This window comes from Myotis brandtii, unplaced genomic scaffold (assembly GCF_000412655.1).
Source record: "Myotis brandtii unplaced genomic scaffold, ASM41265v1 scaffold158, whole genome shotgun sequence".
NCBI lineage: Eukaryota > Metazoa > Chordata > Mammalia > Chiroptera > Vespertilionidae > Myotis > Myotis brandtii.
This window is the reverse complement of record NW_005355753.1, coordinates 1,383,880-1,402,290: the sequence shown is the minus strand read 5'-3', so window position 1 is coordinate 1,402,290 and position 18,411 is coordinate 1,383,880. Positions and strand designations below refer to the sequence as shown.

Genomic DNA, 18,411 nt, shown 5'->3' with positions numbered 1-18,411 from the left:
TCCCTATCGCCCTGAGCTGTAAGATCAGTTTACCTCCTAGGGTGTCCCTTTCCTCACATGGAATCCTGGGTTGGCAGACCTGTCCCTCAAGGTTTCCTATGCACCACAACGCAAGAGCAATTTCTAGCTTTATGAAAGCGGCAAGGTGTCAAAGAGTTCAGGTGCTCAATGCCATTTCAACATGGTCTGATGGTTACTGCAAAACCAACTGGATTGTCAGAACTGCACCCCCAATCGTACAGTCGAGGATGGTGTAGTGCACAGAAGAGCGGGTGTTTTGGATTGTCCTCAGAAGAAGGGAAGTCAGCAGGGCAGGGGCCGTGTCTATCTTGAGTCCACTGTGCCTCCAACAGTGACTGGGTAATAGCAGATGCTCAATAAATTTTGTGGCTGGCCAGTTGGATGGATGAATGAACGGATGGAAAAAGAACAAATGAATGAAGACTCATCTAGCCCAACCATCTTTCCAATTCTCTCTTTCTATAGCCTCAGGTAAAGAAGGAGCCATGCCTCAAAGACAACGCTGGTACAAGAAATCCATTGCAAATTTACCCCCCTTTCCCGAGCCCAACAAGACAGGAACTATGGAGAGACCATGCCCGGGGATGCACGATGCAAGGGGTGTGCACGCTAATTAGATTCCTGCCGGTTAACATCTGTGTTCGCATGCAAACTCAACACCTACCAGCCACAGGTGTCCTCACAGGGCAAACGTGCTTTTTGGTTACAGCACACATAAATTCGGGATTGGAACTTCTCTGAATGCCTCTAGCTATTCATGATGAACACACATTACTATGTTCTCAGGAGTTCCTTTCCTCTCCTCCAGCCTGCACTGTCTGCTTAGCTGAGGTTGGCAGCTATGTCTTTTTCCTCAGCCTGTCTCTTTCACATCAATCATTTCTTAAAAGAAAGCAACACATCTATTTACCCACAAAAAGCACGTGTGCAGCGCCACCTTCAGGAAGAGGCGGTCTCCGTGACAACGGCTGTCAGCATCAATACCATCCCCAGCCACGGTGCTAAGCACACGCCACAGCTCCCACTGAGCCCTGGGCAGCTCTGGACCACCATCCACATAAGGGAGGGACACTCCGAGTCTCAATCCTCATCTGAGGTGACAAGGCCAGTGCGGGCCAGGGCTTCAGAGCCAGGCGGGGTGGACTCTGAAGTCCATTCTATCCGCATAATGCACTCCCTCCTCCCCAAAGGAATTTGTATGCTCTGTGGTGAGGCTCTGGAGAGAGGTTGAGTCTTAAACAGTCTGGTTCATTTTAGTAAGAAGGTTATTTTAGAAAACTGTAACATACTTCTAAACTTTCTGGCTCTGAATTTACATAAGACACCATTTTTCATTATGTGCATTGAGCACAGGTTGCTTGGAGCCAAGTTCATATGGCAGATGTTACATTAACCAAACAAAAGGAGGAGCCTCGCTCAGACAGCACATGTCCCGTGCACCGCTGATGTGGCTCAGGGGGCACGTGAGGTGTGCACCACTGATCAGGGCTCAGGCAACTGCAACCAGGTCCCTTCCTTTCTGTCATAATCAGGAAGCGGGCCTCTAGGGCCAGGACTGGCCCTCTGCACTTCAGGGCCTGTCCCAGAAGACGTCTCTGTCACATCAACACTGTTCATTATGTGCTGAGGCTGTAAACCACCCTTCACATCTCTAGGTTATTCTGACAGCCACTTCGACAGGTATCAAACCCAAACCCATTCTAAATTAAACTATCGCAGGTCCACCACCCCTCCCCGCCGCTCATCCCTCTCCGTAAACTGCGTCTGAGGGACGACTCCTTCCTCCTCCTCTTCAGTGTCTAGGCCGGGAGAGGCTTTTCTGTCTGCAACAGCCTCAGGCAGCTTTTCCTCTTTTTAGCCAAAGGAGATTCAGTACCAGTCTCATTGGCTGTTCACTGCAACATGACTCTGGTATCTACTTATGAAAAATAAACTGCAAACAGAAACCACTTAAATGTCCAACTATAAGCAATAATACATCTGCTTAATAAAATATTATGCAGTCACCAAAAAGATGGTTATAAAAACTACATTACAATATAAGAAAGAGCATTTGATGTCAAGTAAAATAAAAATACAAGACCTGTATATGCCAAATAATTATGACCATGTACTCTCTTACCTTTTAGGGGGAGGAAAAACAACAGAATATGAACACTGGACTTCTTCAATTGTAGAAGGGAGCAGATTTCTTATTATTTCTAGGTCCCCAATCTGCTTTAATATCTATGCTTATTTTTTAATGCATTATTTTCATGATATAAAAATAGTTTAATTTTAATAAGAGGTCACCGAGAACCAGCAGTGTCGAGTTTTTAATGACCACTAAGCGAGCGACCTGTCCCACCGCCACCCAGCGGACGAGGGGCTCACGCGACCCTCAGGCTCCTGAGGCTAAGGAGTGTCTTCCACTCCCGGGCCTGTCTTTTTAACCCACTGCACACGGAGCACCAGAATCAAACTGGACACCTGGGCTCCAACCCCCTGTATCCGGGTCCTAGCAGGCTGGGCCAGGCAGGGACGTTTTAAAATGCTGACATGACATAACTTTTTTCTAGATAAAAATGATACAGCTTCCATTTTTTTGGACCCACTGTGTATTAAGAACTGCAAGTGGTTTTTCTCATTTCATCAAATGCAATCCCCTCGTCAATAATTCTCACGAATGCCACCACTTTACAGACGACCCAGGCTGTGCCTGCTATTACATAAGAGGGGCATGCAGACCCGCATGTCCGACTCAGCATGCACTTCCTGCACCTCAGCCTTCCCGGGACAGAGGAGAGTGGGCGGACCCCTGCCACAGTCCCGAGGCCAGCCTGTGACCCTGCCCACACTGTGAACACACTGTACTCAGAGAATTAACAGCAAGCAGGAACGCACAAAGCCAGCCTCCTTAGGTGCATGCACTGTTAGTGGGGACACAAGCAGGCAGGGTTAGAGTGACTGGTTAGTAACAGGCATTAGTGCACAAATATGATCATAAAGTAGCAAAAATGCTTTGGCCAATCAGGTGCCTTTTCCTTACCATTAAATATTCCAATTTCAGTTCTGACTGATTATGGCAGGTCATACATCTAAATTGTTTAATAAAATGTTGAAGTTAGAACACTCTGCTAAAACCCCCTACTTTAAAAACAGCAAGATGTGAACTCCTGTACGTGTGATGCTAACGTTCCCCTGCTGTTTAGAGTAACAACGAAGAGGAGGCTCAAATGACGCAGATCGCCCACCCAGGTGCCGCCCCAAGCGGCCAGCGGCTGGCCCACACCCAACAATCTCCCCCAAGAGCGTATCCAAACCCCAGCCTCCATTCAGCTGTTTAAGATTAGATGTTCTAAACCAACAACCCATTTTCAGAAACGTGTCTGTGTAAAGCTTCCCAGGTGAGAACCGACGTCGTGATAAAGGACTGCCTGTCAGAGGAAGCGCCATTTTTCCTTGAAATACCCAACGCTGTGTCCGAGAACGGTTCACAGCAGCACGACCAACACCCATGACCCATAATCTAAACACTGGTCTTGTGTGGGCTTCTAACCGCAGTCCAGGAACTTTAATACATTAGCAGTTAGTTCTGTAACACAGAGAGAACTGAGGTGACCTGGGATTTCTTAAGAGAATTTAAAGCATAGATTGATTTTTAAACATTTAGCTAATAAAAAGAAAATTACTTTTACTAGAAATTTTTACTTATTGGATTATTGTAAAGTACAGAGCATTACAGTGTTGAAGCAGATCAAAAATAAAAAAACCTCTGGAATAAACACTACCCAAGTAACAAAAAGGTATTAAAAAACAGACGTAATTCTGGTTCACAGGCTTTCATCTAAATAAAAGGAAAAATCTGGGGAAAAAAATATTTTTTAAAGCACTGGAGGGCGCCTGCTGGTCTCGAACCATCCTCGGGAGCAAGACTGGTTGGCACGTGAAGGCTGGGCTCGAAGGAACCGCTGAGCTAAGTGAACAGAGCCGCCCCGGGAAACACGCTGGAGTGTTCCAGGCACAGCCTCGGTTAGGGTGCAGTCCCTCCACTCTGTGACTTGCACACTGGGCAGCCCCCGACTTTTGGGCTCATCTCCAAGGAGTCGGGAAGGCAGAACCACGCCTGTTCCCTCCTCCGTGTCTGACAGGGTGGGCTCCTGTTTTCCCCACCTGGTTTCTCAGAAAGTCGTCCTCAGACCCAAACTGTGCACAGTCTGGCTAAGCAGCCCACTGCAGGCTAAGGCTGGGGTCCGCTGAGGAGAGCCACTGTACACTACAGCCTTACGCCATCTGTGTGTGGGCCCAAAGGCAAGATTCAGAAGGCCTTTTAAAAGCTCATGTGGTTTAAGAAAGCAAATGGAAGCATGCTAGAATGCAAAGGGATTTAGTGTGGGATTTTTGGAAGATGATTTTTTTTTTGGTCCTGAAAATTTAAAACATTAAATTAAGAAGCTCCATGCAGTTAACTTGCACTTAAAATTAAATTTTATACAATTAAATATTAAAGCTCAAGACCAAGGGACACATATCCCATGCTGACTACACCCGAGCCCTCCTGGGCTGGATGTGACGAGCCAATCACTGACAGGCAATCATGCCGGGAGGAGCAGATGCTTCTGAAAGGCTTACCCAAGAGACACAGTCTTAGCATCTTATCGGAGCACCTGAACTCGGGCTCTCAGCCGACTGACATCTACCCCTGGGACCCGAGCTCTGCAGCTCACAGAGCCTCTGACAAAACCAGTCCTGTCCCCCTGCTGCAGAGCGAGCGGCGCGGGCCAGGGCTGCTCCTGGGCACCAGCTCAAAAGCACACACACACAACACGGCTAGGCAGGGCAGCGGGCAAGCTGCTTGGGCGCTACCAACCTTAGTCCCGGGAGCCTTCCCCACCTGTGAGGGCATCTATTGGGAAACAACAAACCAGATGTGGCTTTATTTTTCTAAAACAGCAGAGGTGTCATCAGAAAAAAGTTATTAACCATGCAAATTATACATTATAGTCCTGAAAAAAATGTTATCAAAAGATAGACTAGTTGGTTAACCCTCATTATATGGGGTACCAGTTTGGGGTGCCCTGGGTTCATTTTCAGCTAAGAAGTCACTCAGTATGGTTGGGAGGCCAGAGATATGTTCAGCTTCCTCTGTAAAAATAGCTCCACTAAAACAACAACAAAAAAGAAAAAAAGAAATAAATGAAAATAGCTCCATTGAGAAAAATTTAAAACTCAGCTGTTATACAAAATTGAAGTTCCTAAAAACACATTTAAAGAAAAATCCATTCATCCTACCCTTAAATCAAATAGTAAATCAAGTGCTTTGGGTGGAAGTTTTATTTTAAAATCGTAATTAAATAAGTCATGCTGTGGACTGCCTGTGAAGAATGTCATTTGGGCAGCCACTGCATCGGTGCGTCAGCACCACACCCACAGGGTCCCAGGGACCGCGAGGACATCTTGCCTCTCCCGCTCCCTGGTGATCAAGAAGTCCCTTCCCTGAGCATCCAGTTCGCACAAACCACATGTGTTAAAGTTATTCCTGAGATGCTTCACCATGAACACGAGGAATTCACTGAAAAATGAAGCTCACGCTCGTGCAGTACAGGACCTGCCACCTGGATTAGGCCACTGTCCTCAAACGTACATGGAGGCAGGTCCTGAACACGCACTGAAACTACCCATCAGGGCTCAGCAGACTTCCGGGCTCTGCACCGTGCGCCTCTCCAACGGCTCGGCTGCTCCAGCACAAGCAGCGGAGACCACCGGGCGTGGCCCACACACAGGCTGGGCCGGGTTTGTACTAACCTGCTATAGACCAGCCTGCAGGAGAGGGTACAGAAGCCTGGTGCAAGTTCCTACTCACCCGTCACTATTTTGGAGGCAGTAGGCACTGCGCTGGAGAGGCTGCCATCCGCTGCTGGGTGGGCCCCAGGAGGATGTGGGGGTGGGGGCATGCTGGGTCGGTTCCTGGGCTTTGGTACTGGTCTCGGTCTCGGTAAGGTCCCGGCATGTGGCTGCGCAGTCTCAGGGTGGCCCGCTGCAGGGTGCTGGGCAGCTGGCAGGCCCGGGCTCTGCTTAGCTAAGGGCGGAGTGCTGGGGGGGGTGGGCGTCCTGGGTGGGGTGTGTGTGGGCTGCTCCAGTCCCTGCTCCCCCGGCCTGGCCTGTGATTGCGGCGCCTGCGTGGGGGGCTGTGGTGGAGGGTGACTGGGTGCCTGCATAGGAGCCAGGCTGCCTGAGGCTCTCCGGGGCCCACACAGCTGTGAGGTGGCGCACGGCTGCCCGGGGGCTGGGCCTGCGTGCGGGACAGGAGGAGACGGACTTCCAGTGGCTGGCTTCAGTGACAAGCTGGGTGCCTGCTGCGCTGTCCCTGGGGCGCTCTGGCCCCCGGGCTGGCCAGGAGGTGGGTTTCCTGGTTTCGGGGGTGCTGGAGCAGGTTTCTTAACAGCTGCACAAAGAGGGAAACACCTTTCAGTAAGAACAGCACAGTGATAGCCAACTCCCCTGACCCAGGGACCAAGGGTGGCCTCACTGTTTAAGCCACGCTGCTGTCGCTGCTCCTAATAGGACGGATCAGGTGGCACTTTACCTCTGTGGTTTTCCTCCTGAAGCCCAGAGACCCCATCTCACCAAGAGAAAAACATGTGACAAATGCAAATTAAGGGACTTCAAAATGCCTGCCTAGCGCCCTCCCAAATTGCCTCGGCCATGAAAACTCCAGGGAAGACTGAGAAAGAGAGCAGAGGCCATTACACAGACAGGATGACTGAGTGCCAGGTGCCCTGGGTGGGAGCGAGCCTGGGACAGGAAATGGCCATCAGTGAAAAACTGGGGGCATTTGAACAAAACAGGGACTTTAGTTGGTTTCCAACTGTGACCAATGAGGTAAGAAGTTAACACTGGGGAGTGGGGAAGGGCACACTTAGCCCTATTTTTGCAACTCTTCTGTAAATCTAAAATTATTCCAGAATAAAAAGGTTATTTTTAAGAAGTACATGACACATTTATAGGCCTTTCAATACCTGTCGCTTTACAGACTCAGCGGCCGCCCTGCCCACAGGAGGCGCTGCTCTAGCCACTCAGCGCCCCGTCGGTGCCTGCACTTGAAGGAGAGCAGGGAGGAGAGAAGCGAGCGAGCTAAGGGTGACCCCAAGCACGACTGTCTGCTGCACACATCACAGACACTTGCTCTAAGTTCTCTTCTCCTAGAGGGCTTCATTTTTTTTTTTTTAAATAACAGAAATTCTACCAATTCCAGAATCATTTGAGCTATACGATAATTCTAGATAAAAGTAAAACCCATCGGGCAGATGGCCTCAGAATTACTTCTCTAGGGGAGCTGAATCGCACCCTCCCTCCTGACACCAGCCGAGGTCAGCGTCACTAAGGGTGGGAACTTGGTACTGAGGAGGGTGGGATGGAAAATGATGCTGTGGAGTCCTGGTTTGGGGCTGGGAGGGGTGGTGGAGAGGAGAGACTGAAGCATTTTTCAAATTCTGCTGAGGTTCCACCAATACTTCCCCATGGGAGAGGGAAATGAAGGAAGGAAATGACCTTGCATCGCTCACCTAACACATCACCAGCACCAAGGCAGGCCCTTTGCATAACTGTCTCACCAAGTGTCACAAGCTCCCTGCAAGGCAGCACTGCTGTACCCATTTCACAGTGGAGAAAACCAAGGCCAAGTGTTTGCAAGAGGTCACACAGCTGTTCAGTGGCAGGACAGAGGCCCACCACCATGTCCTTAGACTCTTTTCCTCTTTCTCATTCCTGTAGTGCCTGGCTCCCTGCTCACAGGCCCAAATTCAGGAAGGAAAAGGATGGAGTTTGGACTCTCTGCTGTCCTGGAACTTTTGACCTGGAGACTCAGAAGACCTTTCCCCACAGAAATAACCAACCAGCTGACAAAGAAAGTAGGATCATTCCTGACATTTAAGGGTGCTGAAGGAATTGGAGCAAAAGTATGAGAGCAGCAGACAGGGCAATGGGCCCCAGTCCCACGTGGAGGCCAGACCGGAAGAAAGGAAGGCCTTGTCTAAGACCACCTAGAAGATGCTGGCAGGTGGGGACGGGGGTAGGGGAGGGCAGAAAGGATCAAACTTCCTGTGAGGAAGCCTGCGGTCTGCGATTGCAGGGAGCAGGAGAGGTAATACCCCTAATGTGGCTCAGAAGTCAAGTCTCAATCTGCAAGCAGCATTACCCCTGGAATCCAGGTAGAGAAGATTTCATTTTCCTCAAACATCAGTGGGACACAGATGAAGACGATGCGGCTCAGAAGAGAGAGGGACAGCTTTAAGGAGGATAGAGTGTGGTCTGTGACCAAGCCGCGTACCTGAATTTGTCTCTCTGTCTGCAACCTATAAAAATTCCACCTAATATCCTGTAGTGCTTTTTAATTTTTAATTTTATTTTATTGTTTTATTGTTTAAAGTTTTACCTAAGTCTCCTTTTTCCCCAACTGACCCCCCGCCACGTGTAGTGCTTTAAAAAGACAACGCTTTCATAGGCAGACACATTACATTTAACCCCCACAATGTTCCCCTTAAGAAGGCATTTTATTTCTACTTTACATTCGTAAGAATTAAGTTAGGAAAGGTCAAATTGGCAGACTTTAACCAGCCATGTGAAATTAGGCAAAAGCTAGAACTCAAATTTTGAGCCTAAGGCCTTTTCCCACTGATCACAATGGCCTCTTATGAGCAGCATCAACCAATCCATGGGAAATTGTCCAGCTCTCCTGAGTCTGTCCCTTCCTGTGGCCACAGCCATCCCTTGAGGTGTGGCCTCATCGCTTTGTGGGCATCCCTGCAATAATGTGCCTCCACTATGGCCAGGTCAACCGTCTAAAAACCCTGCTGCTGTACCCACTCCACTCTACTCAGAAGGACCCGCTGCTCGGCGGTCCTTCCCTCGCCCTGGCACTAAGGACCCCCACTGCTGCCTGCCTGGCCTGCCCCCTCTGCTTTGCACTAGACCCTGGGCAGCAGGAGCAGTGTCTCTGCTGTGCCCCATGGGAGTGCAGTTACCAGGGACATGCATTTATACATGAGCCTCAACAACAGGAGCGCAGCCAGAGAGAGAGAGAGAAGAGACCCAAGTCAACAAGTGCATGGGAGGTGGGCTGTCACCGCCCACACACTTCAGTGTGGGCATCCCTCATGCTGACATCGTTTTTGGTTCTCGCTGAACACACTTTTTAAATAACACTCCCCTAAACTCAAGTCAACAACGGAAACTGAGCTCTGTTAGGCAGAAGCCTAGACACGCTGGTTTCCTGAGCCTGCCGCCGGGACCCTCAGGAGATCCGAGGTCCTGCGCATGATTCCTGTCAGGCACTGGTCCAAGACCTGGCTCGAGCCGGAGACACGACCTCCCTGTGTGCAGCTCACCTCAGTTCAGTGAGAAGTGTTTACCCAAAATATCTGGGTGTTTACCCAAAAGAACTGAAATCATCACCTCAAAGAAATACACTCCCATGTCCACTGCAGCACTAGTCACAGCGGCCTCAGTGTCCATCAGCGATGACTGGACAGAGAAAGTTGTCTATACGTGCAATGGAATATTCAGCTTTAAAAAGAAGGAAATTCTGCCATAATTGACAGCCTGGATGAAACTTAAGGACCCTATGCTAAGTGAAATAAGCCAGTCACAAAAGGACAAATACTACAAGATTCTGTTTGAGAAATCTAAAATAGTCAAATTCACAGAATCGGAGAGTGGATCGGTGGCTGCCAGGGCCTCTGGGGCCAGAGTACTGGGGAGTGACTAGCAACAGGAATAAAATTTCAATTATACAAGAAAACAAGTCCTAGCGACTTGCTGTAGATGCTGTCCTATCACACATCCTGCACACTAAAGCTGTGAGACAGCAGATCTCATGTTGTGTTCGTATCACAAAATAAAACTAAAAAAACACGTGAAGGTGTGGGTCAGAAAATTCGGGAAAACGAGTGCAGAGCCCTGAAGAGGGAATGAGCTCAGTGTCTGACCTGCATGGCTGGAGGGCAGACGTGCGTGAGGGGAGTGGGGAGAGCTGGCTTGGGTGGGCTGCAAGGAGCCACTGGAGTTCCAGCCCAGAGCTGACATGACCTCTGACCTGCTTGGTGCTTTTCAGCATCCCTGGCTGTTGGGAGGAGGACCACCGGGGATGCTGATGAGAACAGTCCGATTTCATGTTAATTAGGGCCCAGAAACCTGGTCCACCCAGAGTCCAGTGGCTCCCGGGCCTGCAGAGGCTGTGGCAGCTCCACACTAGAGCGAGGGTTGAAATGTCAGACTCCTAGAGAACTGGGCGTGCTTGTGGGAGATGACTTTTTGTTTGTTAGGCTCCCTCGCTGAAACATTTTCTTAAGTGACTGCTTTTCTGTTCTCCATTTTCATTTCCCTTTAGTGACTTTTGTTAATAGCTGATCTTTCTGCCTGCCGTTTCACACGGGACAGGCACGGCCGGTCTGCTGGGAAGTCGGACACCCTCCCTGGCTCGCACGCCCGAGGCGCTGTGCACATCCCCGCAAGGCACAGAGCAAAGGAGGCCACTTACCTCGCCGCAAAGTATGAGGACTGGAGCCAGTGGAGCTGTGCGCTGGGCTGACGGAGAGCTGATGGGAGCTGGCAGGGGGCTGCCCCTGCCCCTGGCTTTGGCCACTGGCCACCTGAATGCTGTTTCTTCCCGGCGCCAGTGTGGGCACAGCTGTAGCTGCAGAGTCCTTGGGCTTGGGAGGACTGAGGGGAGTAGAAGTCCAGTTAGATGGCAGGTAGGCAGGCCCAGCCGGAAAAGCTAAGCACACTAAACACAATGAAGTTTAAATAGTTCGCACTGTCCTAAAGAGCTAGCATTTACTGGGTGCCACACAGGACTCACTGCATCAGACTGTCTTCAACGCTGTGCCACTCAAACATCAAGAGAGAGACCATTTCACAGCAACCAGGACATTTCAAGTACTTAAACTGGGCAATATTTAAAAATGTGGAAGGCTTTCGAACTTCAAAATAATGCGATTTTGACACACGTTATACAAAACTAAGCAAAAGCTATGGCCAAGCACGAAAGCTCTGGAATACAAAGTGCTCAGCTGCCATCACTGGTGTGGCCTCAGGAAAGAGGAACTCTGAGAAGCGAAGTGACGGAGAGCTCAGAGCTGGTGGCAGTGGGTGGAAATCAGAACTCAGGCCCTCGATGTCCTGGCTTAGAACTTCTCTCTACGCTCAATTTTACAGCTACATTTTGTCAAGGTCACCAAAGAGGGTTACACACAACCTCTAAAATACAGGGGTGAAAGAGCACCTGATGGCTGACATTCCCCCTGTCCTGCTGTAGTGAGGACTCATTATTGTCTTAAATAACATATTTAGCCTTGATTAGACCAATGGAATGCTATGGTAAGTAAAAATGTGAGTTCGCTAATACTATTTTCTCAAAGAAAAATAACTAAACCAAAACAAATACATGAAAGGAGTGGCAATGACTGACAAGCCAACATAGAGCCCTAGGAAGTTGAAGGTATTTATTTTTAACCAAAAAGTGAACTTCCCTGAGTTATGCAAGCAGAAAGGATTCGGGAACGCTCAGAGCTTTGTGGCCAGCTCTGAGGAGGTGGGAGTTTATCTCAGGCATCACCAGGCACGCTCTCCAAAGAAGATACTGTGAGAGTTCTTCCACACAAATCCATCTCCGTGTGGGGAAACTCCCCTGTGGATACACAGGCCATCCTTGTTTTATGCATTTATTTTCCTTTTTATATGATCGTTTGGTGCTTTATAGGCAGCCAAAGTAGAGCAAATGACGAGAGTCAGCACACCGCTCATCTTTTACAGCTGCTGCCAGCCTGCACCACCTGAGATGCCACCCGAGTGGTCATCTGCCCAGGTCAGTGTGAAGAACTAAATCCATGCAAGTTAAATAAAAGGTATTTTTCCTTGGAGTTGCTATACATTTATAGTCCACTCCAGGTGACTGAGCAGAAAGTAAAACAACAGAAAAGCCTTTTCAGAAAATCTATCATCATATTTCATACCTTATTCTCATGTATCAACTCCCTACAAGACAGAAAGCTAGGGAGTCACCTGGTGTGCCTGGTACAGCACTGGCACATACTACTCAGTACTCAGGTATTCAGTGAACCTGACTGGATGGGGGGATGGGTGGATGGATGGACGCACCAGGAATATTATAACCTTACTTGCTACATTGAAACGTTTACTACTAGCATATTGGATGACAATAAGCAAATGGTACGCAAATACTGAGTACACATCAAACAGGGGAAAGAGATTTATAACATTGCTAGACACCTCCTGGTTTCCAGCTCCCAGCACTGAAGCAGTTCAGTAAAGAATGCAAACAAATGTGCATTCTTTGGAAAACAGGAAAGGAAGCAAGCAATTTAGTCTTTTTCTCCATCCAATGCTCACCAGAGGAAGAAGGCAAATATGTTTTCCTGCATGCCAGGTGACTCTCAGGGCGTGGGTGCTGTGCCTACAGGCCAGCACCTGCAGGAAGGCGAGGGCGCCCAGCACCCACTGCCAGCAAAGCCAGCCCCCTTACCTGCTGTCGCCTGGGCTCGGCCCCTGCTCCAGTGCGCACGCAGAGGAGGGAACAGGCCCACCCCCTGCGCTGCTTTCAGCCCTAGAGCTCTGGGAAGGGGGCTCTGGGCCCGCAGGAGCCAAGGTGCTGCCATCTGTGGGCGGGAGTGGCGGCTGGAAAGCAGGGGATACGTGCTTTCTATTTAGGGTGCCACCCCGCCGGTAGGCCTGGAAGTCCATAAGCTTCACACCAAAGCTACACAGAGAGAAGAAACAGTCAACACACCATGCGAGCCAATAACAGACAGAAGCCCATTGGTCCACGCGTGTTAAAACCCACACGGTACAGCCACCCAAGTTGCCCAGCATGCGGTGAAGCAACAAGGACCAGGTGGATGGCCATCCCTAGTACCGAGGCAAGCAACTCGACTTGGCCTCTCCCCTGCGAGAGCCAATGGGCCTGGTACTGACCAGAGTCCTTCTCAATTGCGCAGGAGCAGCTGACACACGCAGGCAGACCACAGCGTGAGTGCGTGACATCACGTGAACCTGTTTAAGTCCACGTTACCACACACAAGCGCATGGTCTCAAATGTGTGTGTGGGAGTCCTACCAGGGCCTCTTCAGCCCTGGGCAGAGGCAGGGGTGTGAGCAAGAGCAACTGAAAGCGTAGGGCTGGGAAGCTGCTTGGGGGCTGGACCTGGGGACTGGAGGACAGAGGAAGGCTCACTTCCACTTAAGCCCACTGTGTATAAACTTTAAAACTTCTTTGTTTTTGGTTCAAAATATAAGAAGATTTATGGCTCCCTGAGCATGTGTTTCTGGTGGGAGCCTCCCCAGGCAGATGCCAGAGAACTGCTTACTGTGTGCTAACTAGAACCCTAGTTTAAGGAACATTCTGTAACTTAAATACATGAAGGCAGATCTGCTATGGCCGCTTGTCATCAGGAAGCATTGCCGCTGTGTGAAGGGAAAACTTCTGCACAGCAAACGTGGCTTCAGAGGGACAGAAGAGGAAAGCATTTTCCTTTGCAATGGGTTAAAAAAAAACAGAACAAAAAGACAAACCTCACTCTAAGACTGGGCAACTAAAATAAGAGCTTGTGTTTCAATGCAATGACTTCGGGTGACAGTACCACCTCCACGCAAACAGGCACGCCCTGAGCAGCGCCTCTGCCACCCAGCCCTGCTGTGGGCACAGCGCCTTCCCTCGCAGCCCTCCGCGACCTGAGAGCCCTCCACCTGAGCCGGGAGCCTCTACGGAGACGTGCGGCTCCCGCTAAGTTCAACACAGACCCTTCTCTTCCAGAATCAGCCAGACTGAGGCTTCTCAGCTGAGCATCAGATTCAGTGCTGGCTTCCACCAAGGGCCCAAGTTATGCCAAAAATATGCCTCTTTTAAACAATCACACAACTCACCGTTGAGTGGTGGGTTGTTCTCATGCCCACTCTTGGACGTAAGTCCATAATGTTTAACTTTATTCTTATTCCCTCCACCCCCCAGTCAAGTACATTTAGGTGACGTGTAAGATGCCAGTGCACCGTGGGGGCGACCGAGCAGCAGGTAAAGTGTGAATGCCCACAGCACATGTGGCCTGAGAAGCTGGCACCAACTTTCTGGCCAGAGCAAGGTTTGCAATGAACTAGAGCTGAGTGCTGAAACTATCTGGGCTCTAGCAGGCCTGGGCCGCACAGGCCTCCGAGGCAGTACTGCCGCCGAGGGTTTAACAACGCTGGTTTGAAGTGATTGCTCTCACACACCTCTCCTTCTTCACCAAGTCCCCTTCCATCACTGCCATGCTGGCAGGTCGCTTCCTCTCCAGGGTCCCCGAGTCAGAGTCATTTCCAGTGTGGGATGAGTGGTTGGAGTTTGGGGGGGCAACAGGTACGAATGCTTCTGATACATTAAATTCCACCTCTGCAGGAAGAGAAAGGCACAGTGAACATGAGATGCAGAGGCGGGGGGGGAGGGGGGGTGAGGGGGGTGTAAAACACCCCTGAAACAGGAACTTCCTCTTCATCTGTGAGCCTCACTACTTCCTAAGCAGAAGCCTCATGAGATGCAGAGGCGGGGGGGGAGGGGGGGTGAGGGGGCTGTAAGACACCCCTGGAACAGGAACTTCCTCTTCATCCGTGAGCCTCACTACTTCCTAAGCAGAAGTCCACACTCTCCTCTTCTACAGGACGCTGACTACACCAGGGAGGCAGGACGGGACCAGACGGGGGCACGACTCAGAACATGTACACGACTCTGCTGTCTTTTTGTAAACAAACACAAATACGAAAAAGGGGCATGGATAACTTATTTGAATAATGAATGTGATATTATTCAGTACATAAAATGAGGGGCATGGATAACTTATTTGAATAATGAATGTGATATTATTCAGTCTGACATAAAATGGAAATAAAAGGCAACGTGAACTCCGTACTGCCTACAGCAGCTTTCACATGCCTCTTTTTCTCCAAGGAGATCTGGGGCAGAATGCCAAGCGGAACCTTAGTTCTCGAACTTAATTCATTCCAGGAGGCTGCTCGAACACTGAAGCATTTTTCCCTTAGAAATAATGTAAATTGATTAATCCATTCCAAATGATTCCCTGTTTTAACCCTTCTTATATACAGTGCATGTCTAATGTATTGTTTAATCTATAAACACTTTAAAAACAAAAAGGAAATGAAATGTACAGTAAAAAATGAAAATTTAGTAGTAAGAAGCAGTAACAAAAGCAAAAACACATAAAAATATTTACAGTACAATTTCCTGAGATGTTAACTGTACTGACTCATGCTCGTGCATTCTCTCTGCTTATTGCCTGAGATGCGCGACTGATCATACAGGCATCAGCACGAACAAGTTGTCAGTTGAGAAGTGGACTGTTTGAGATGGGAGACACTGAGAACCGAGGTGTAACTGCACTCACTCATTCACTCACCCACCCTACATTTCCTGAGCAGCCTCCGGCGTGAGGTGTGGGTTCTGAAGAAGACTGGTGAAGAAGAGATGAGCGTGGCCCTGGCATCGTGGAACTTACACTCCAGGGGACCTGACATCAGGGCTGCTCCGGCAAAGTAGGGACGGGAGGTCCAGACGTGGACCAATCTTCCAACACTTGCCCAGCCAGTACCCTCAAAGGGGCCATGGAGTCTAAGATCCCAAGACTGCAATGCAGGTAGTTTACAAACTGATTGCCTATAGCAGGGGTGGGGAACGCCTGGCCCATGACAGTATAAGGCCCAAGAAATCATTTGGTCTGGCCCTGCCAAGGCATTAGGGGTGATTAATTAAATGTTAGACCAAATATAGTAGGCTAATTTTTAAGTTGATAACTTTGTATGGCCCGCAAATCTATATTATATATATGTGTGTGTGTGTGTGTGTATGTATGTATGTATGTATGTATATATATATAGCTAATATGCAAAGTGTCCCCACGGGAGTTCGACTGGGAGTTCTATCGCTCGCTATGATGTGTGCTGACCACTAGGGGGTGGCGTGGAATGAAGGAAGGCCCTGGCTGGCAGCCGGAAGGCCCCGATCGGCCCTGATCACCAGCCAGGCCTAGGGACCCTACCTGTGCATGAATTTCGTGCACCAGGCCTCTAGTGATGTTATAAATATCCAAATGGCCCTTGGCAGAGAAAGGTTCCCCACCCCTGGTCTAGAGGATGAAATCCAAATCCTGACAGCCAGCTCAGAATGGGCCCAGCCAACCTTTCCTGCTTGCTCTCTGCTCTGCACAAAGCCAACCATCTGCCTAGAGAAACAAAAAGCCTGCCTCCAGAGGAAACTCCTGCCTGTTCAGTGCTGCCTCTTCTATCACACAATCCGACTCCCTTTCCCAACCTCTGAGTCTGTCAAATCGCTGTTCACCCACCTATCCTTCTAATTTGCCATGTATTATAATTTCTCTGTTTACGTGGCCTCTTGCAGTGGTCCGAGTTCCTCCAGGGAAGACAGCAAGCCTTACCAGCACACATATGGCACCTAGTGGGTATTCAGTATATGCTGAAAATGAATGGTTGGTGTTAAGTGAAACACAAAATAATGGGGTCACCATGATGTCAAAATACAAATGCAAAGCAACAGTCTGGAAAGAAACATGAAAAAGAAACACCTGGGCAGAATCAATAATGTGGATGTTGAAGTTACTGTGGATGAAGTCATTAGGTGGCATCAGCCTAAACTCCTATGTTCGCACACATGCACACACACACACACACACACACACACACACACACACACAGATGCAAATGAGGGAGAAGAGAGACCAACCTAGATCAACATAGCTAGAATTGAAATGAGGTCTGTGAGCTAGGTATCAAGCTCTCTGTGACTGATGATATAAAAGTGAATACCAGTGGTTTATTACACTTTGATTTTGAAATTACTCAATAAATTCCAGAGATGTATGTGCAAAAAAAAAAAAAAGAAAGAAAGAAAAAGAGACACCTATTATGCCATCACAAAGGATTATTGATGCATTTGCCCTTGAAAAAGACTTTTCACACTGTTACACTATTATTGCGTTGCTCTTGCAGCCAGTGAAGCTGCAAAGCTAATTACCTCCAGGGAAGAACCAGTCGGCGTGCTGAATGATGGGTTCGATGACCGCGACCACGTGCACGGAGGTGGCGGCTGCCATCTCAGCCAGCGTCCTGCAAGGAAGTGCACAGAGTTCACACGCTTCCCTGGGCAGCCTATCATTTCCCTGGTCTGGCTCAGAGCCATTCCATGACTTTCAAAGGATGAGATATTTGAGAATAATGCAAACGGTAAATCCACAAGGCCCGGCCTATGTCCATGTGGGTCACCCCGATCAGTCTGCCCTGAGATAGTCACACTGCCAGGAAGCCTGTGATGGCTGTACTCAATGTTGGGCTGACACTGGCTGGGGCAGGGCTGTGCTTCCCATGGGGACGGTGTTACCCATGGTAGTGACTGGTGAGACCCAACATCACACGCAACAATTTCACCTACTACAGAAGCAAGGACGTGGATTGTGACAGCGTCCCTCTGTCATGTCAGAAAACATGAGCCCCCATTTACATGTATTGTGAAGGTTGTCATATATATGAACAGGTCCCAAGATGCATGCTCACAAACTGAAAGTGTCTGGAAAGGGATCAGAAGGAAGAGCATAAGTGAGAATAGTTACCCCGCTACCCAGCATGTTCCAGTTGGGGTCAGAACACCATAAAAGCAAACAGGGTGGGGGAGAAACCAAGATGACGGCATAGGTAAACACCGGAGTTTGCTGCCTTGAACAACCACTTCAAAAATACAACTAAAAGACGGAACGGACATCATCCAGGGACCCAGACTCATAGGGAGAAGCGGGACTGTCTGGCATCGGTCAGAACCCGAGGGCAGCTTTCTCTCCGAGGGGCTTGCAGTGATTACCGGGACACTGAGAAGCAGAGCCTCTGAGGGCAAGTCTGAGAGCAGCCATAACTGCTAGCCCCGCCCTTTTGATCCCGTGGGACCCGCCCCGCCCAAGCCCTGCAGGGAGGCTTTTGCTGGATAGCCTGAGGCAAAGGCTAGATTAGCACCTCCCTAGAGATCCAGGAGCCAGGAAGCCCAGAGGTCAGAGTGGGACCATCCAGTTTGCAGCTCCCTGGAAACATAAAGGACACACTCAGGGGGCAGACTCAGTGAGCACCAAAGCCCCATTGAAGCAAGTCTTGCCCCAGAGGGGTGTCTCCAGCACAGAAGTTCTCCCACTGCAGACACAGCTGATTCTCACAACCAATTGGCCTGGAGGTCAATTCCTCCCAGTGATAACTACAACAATCAAGCCTTAACTACAACAAGACTGTGCACAAAGACCACAAGGGGGTGCACCAAGAGTGTCTACCTCAGGTAATTGGGACACTTAGCACAGAAAGGCAC

At 49.4% G+C, this 18,411-nt stretch overlaps 1 protein-coding gene across 1 annotated transcript in view; it reads right to left on the bottom strand.

Annotated features, from left to right (window-relative positions):
- Nucleotides 1-18,411, bottom strand: part of ARHGAP17 (Rho GTPase activating protein 17) — a 48,803-nt gene that overhangs the window by 2,008 nt on the left and 28,384 nt on the right. Inside the window, exons 14-18 of the mRNA XM_014536253.1 lie at nucleotides 17,086-17,177; nucleotides 14,280-14,436; nucleotides 12,542-12,775; nucleotides 10,538-10,719; nucleotides 5,864-6,445 (exon numbers count right to left, since the gene is read on the bottom strand). Of these exons, the coding sequence (XP_014391739.1) occupies nucleotides 5,864-6,445; nucleotides 10,538-10,719; nucleotides 12,542-12,775; nucleotides 14,280-14,436; nucleotides 17,086-17,177 (1,247 nt within the window). The remainder of the gene's footprint in view (nucleotides 1-5,863; nucleotides 6,446-10,537; nucleotides 10,720-12,541; nucleotides 12,776-14,279; nucleotides 14,437-17,085; nucleotides 17,178-18,411) is intronic.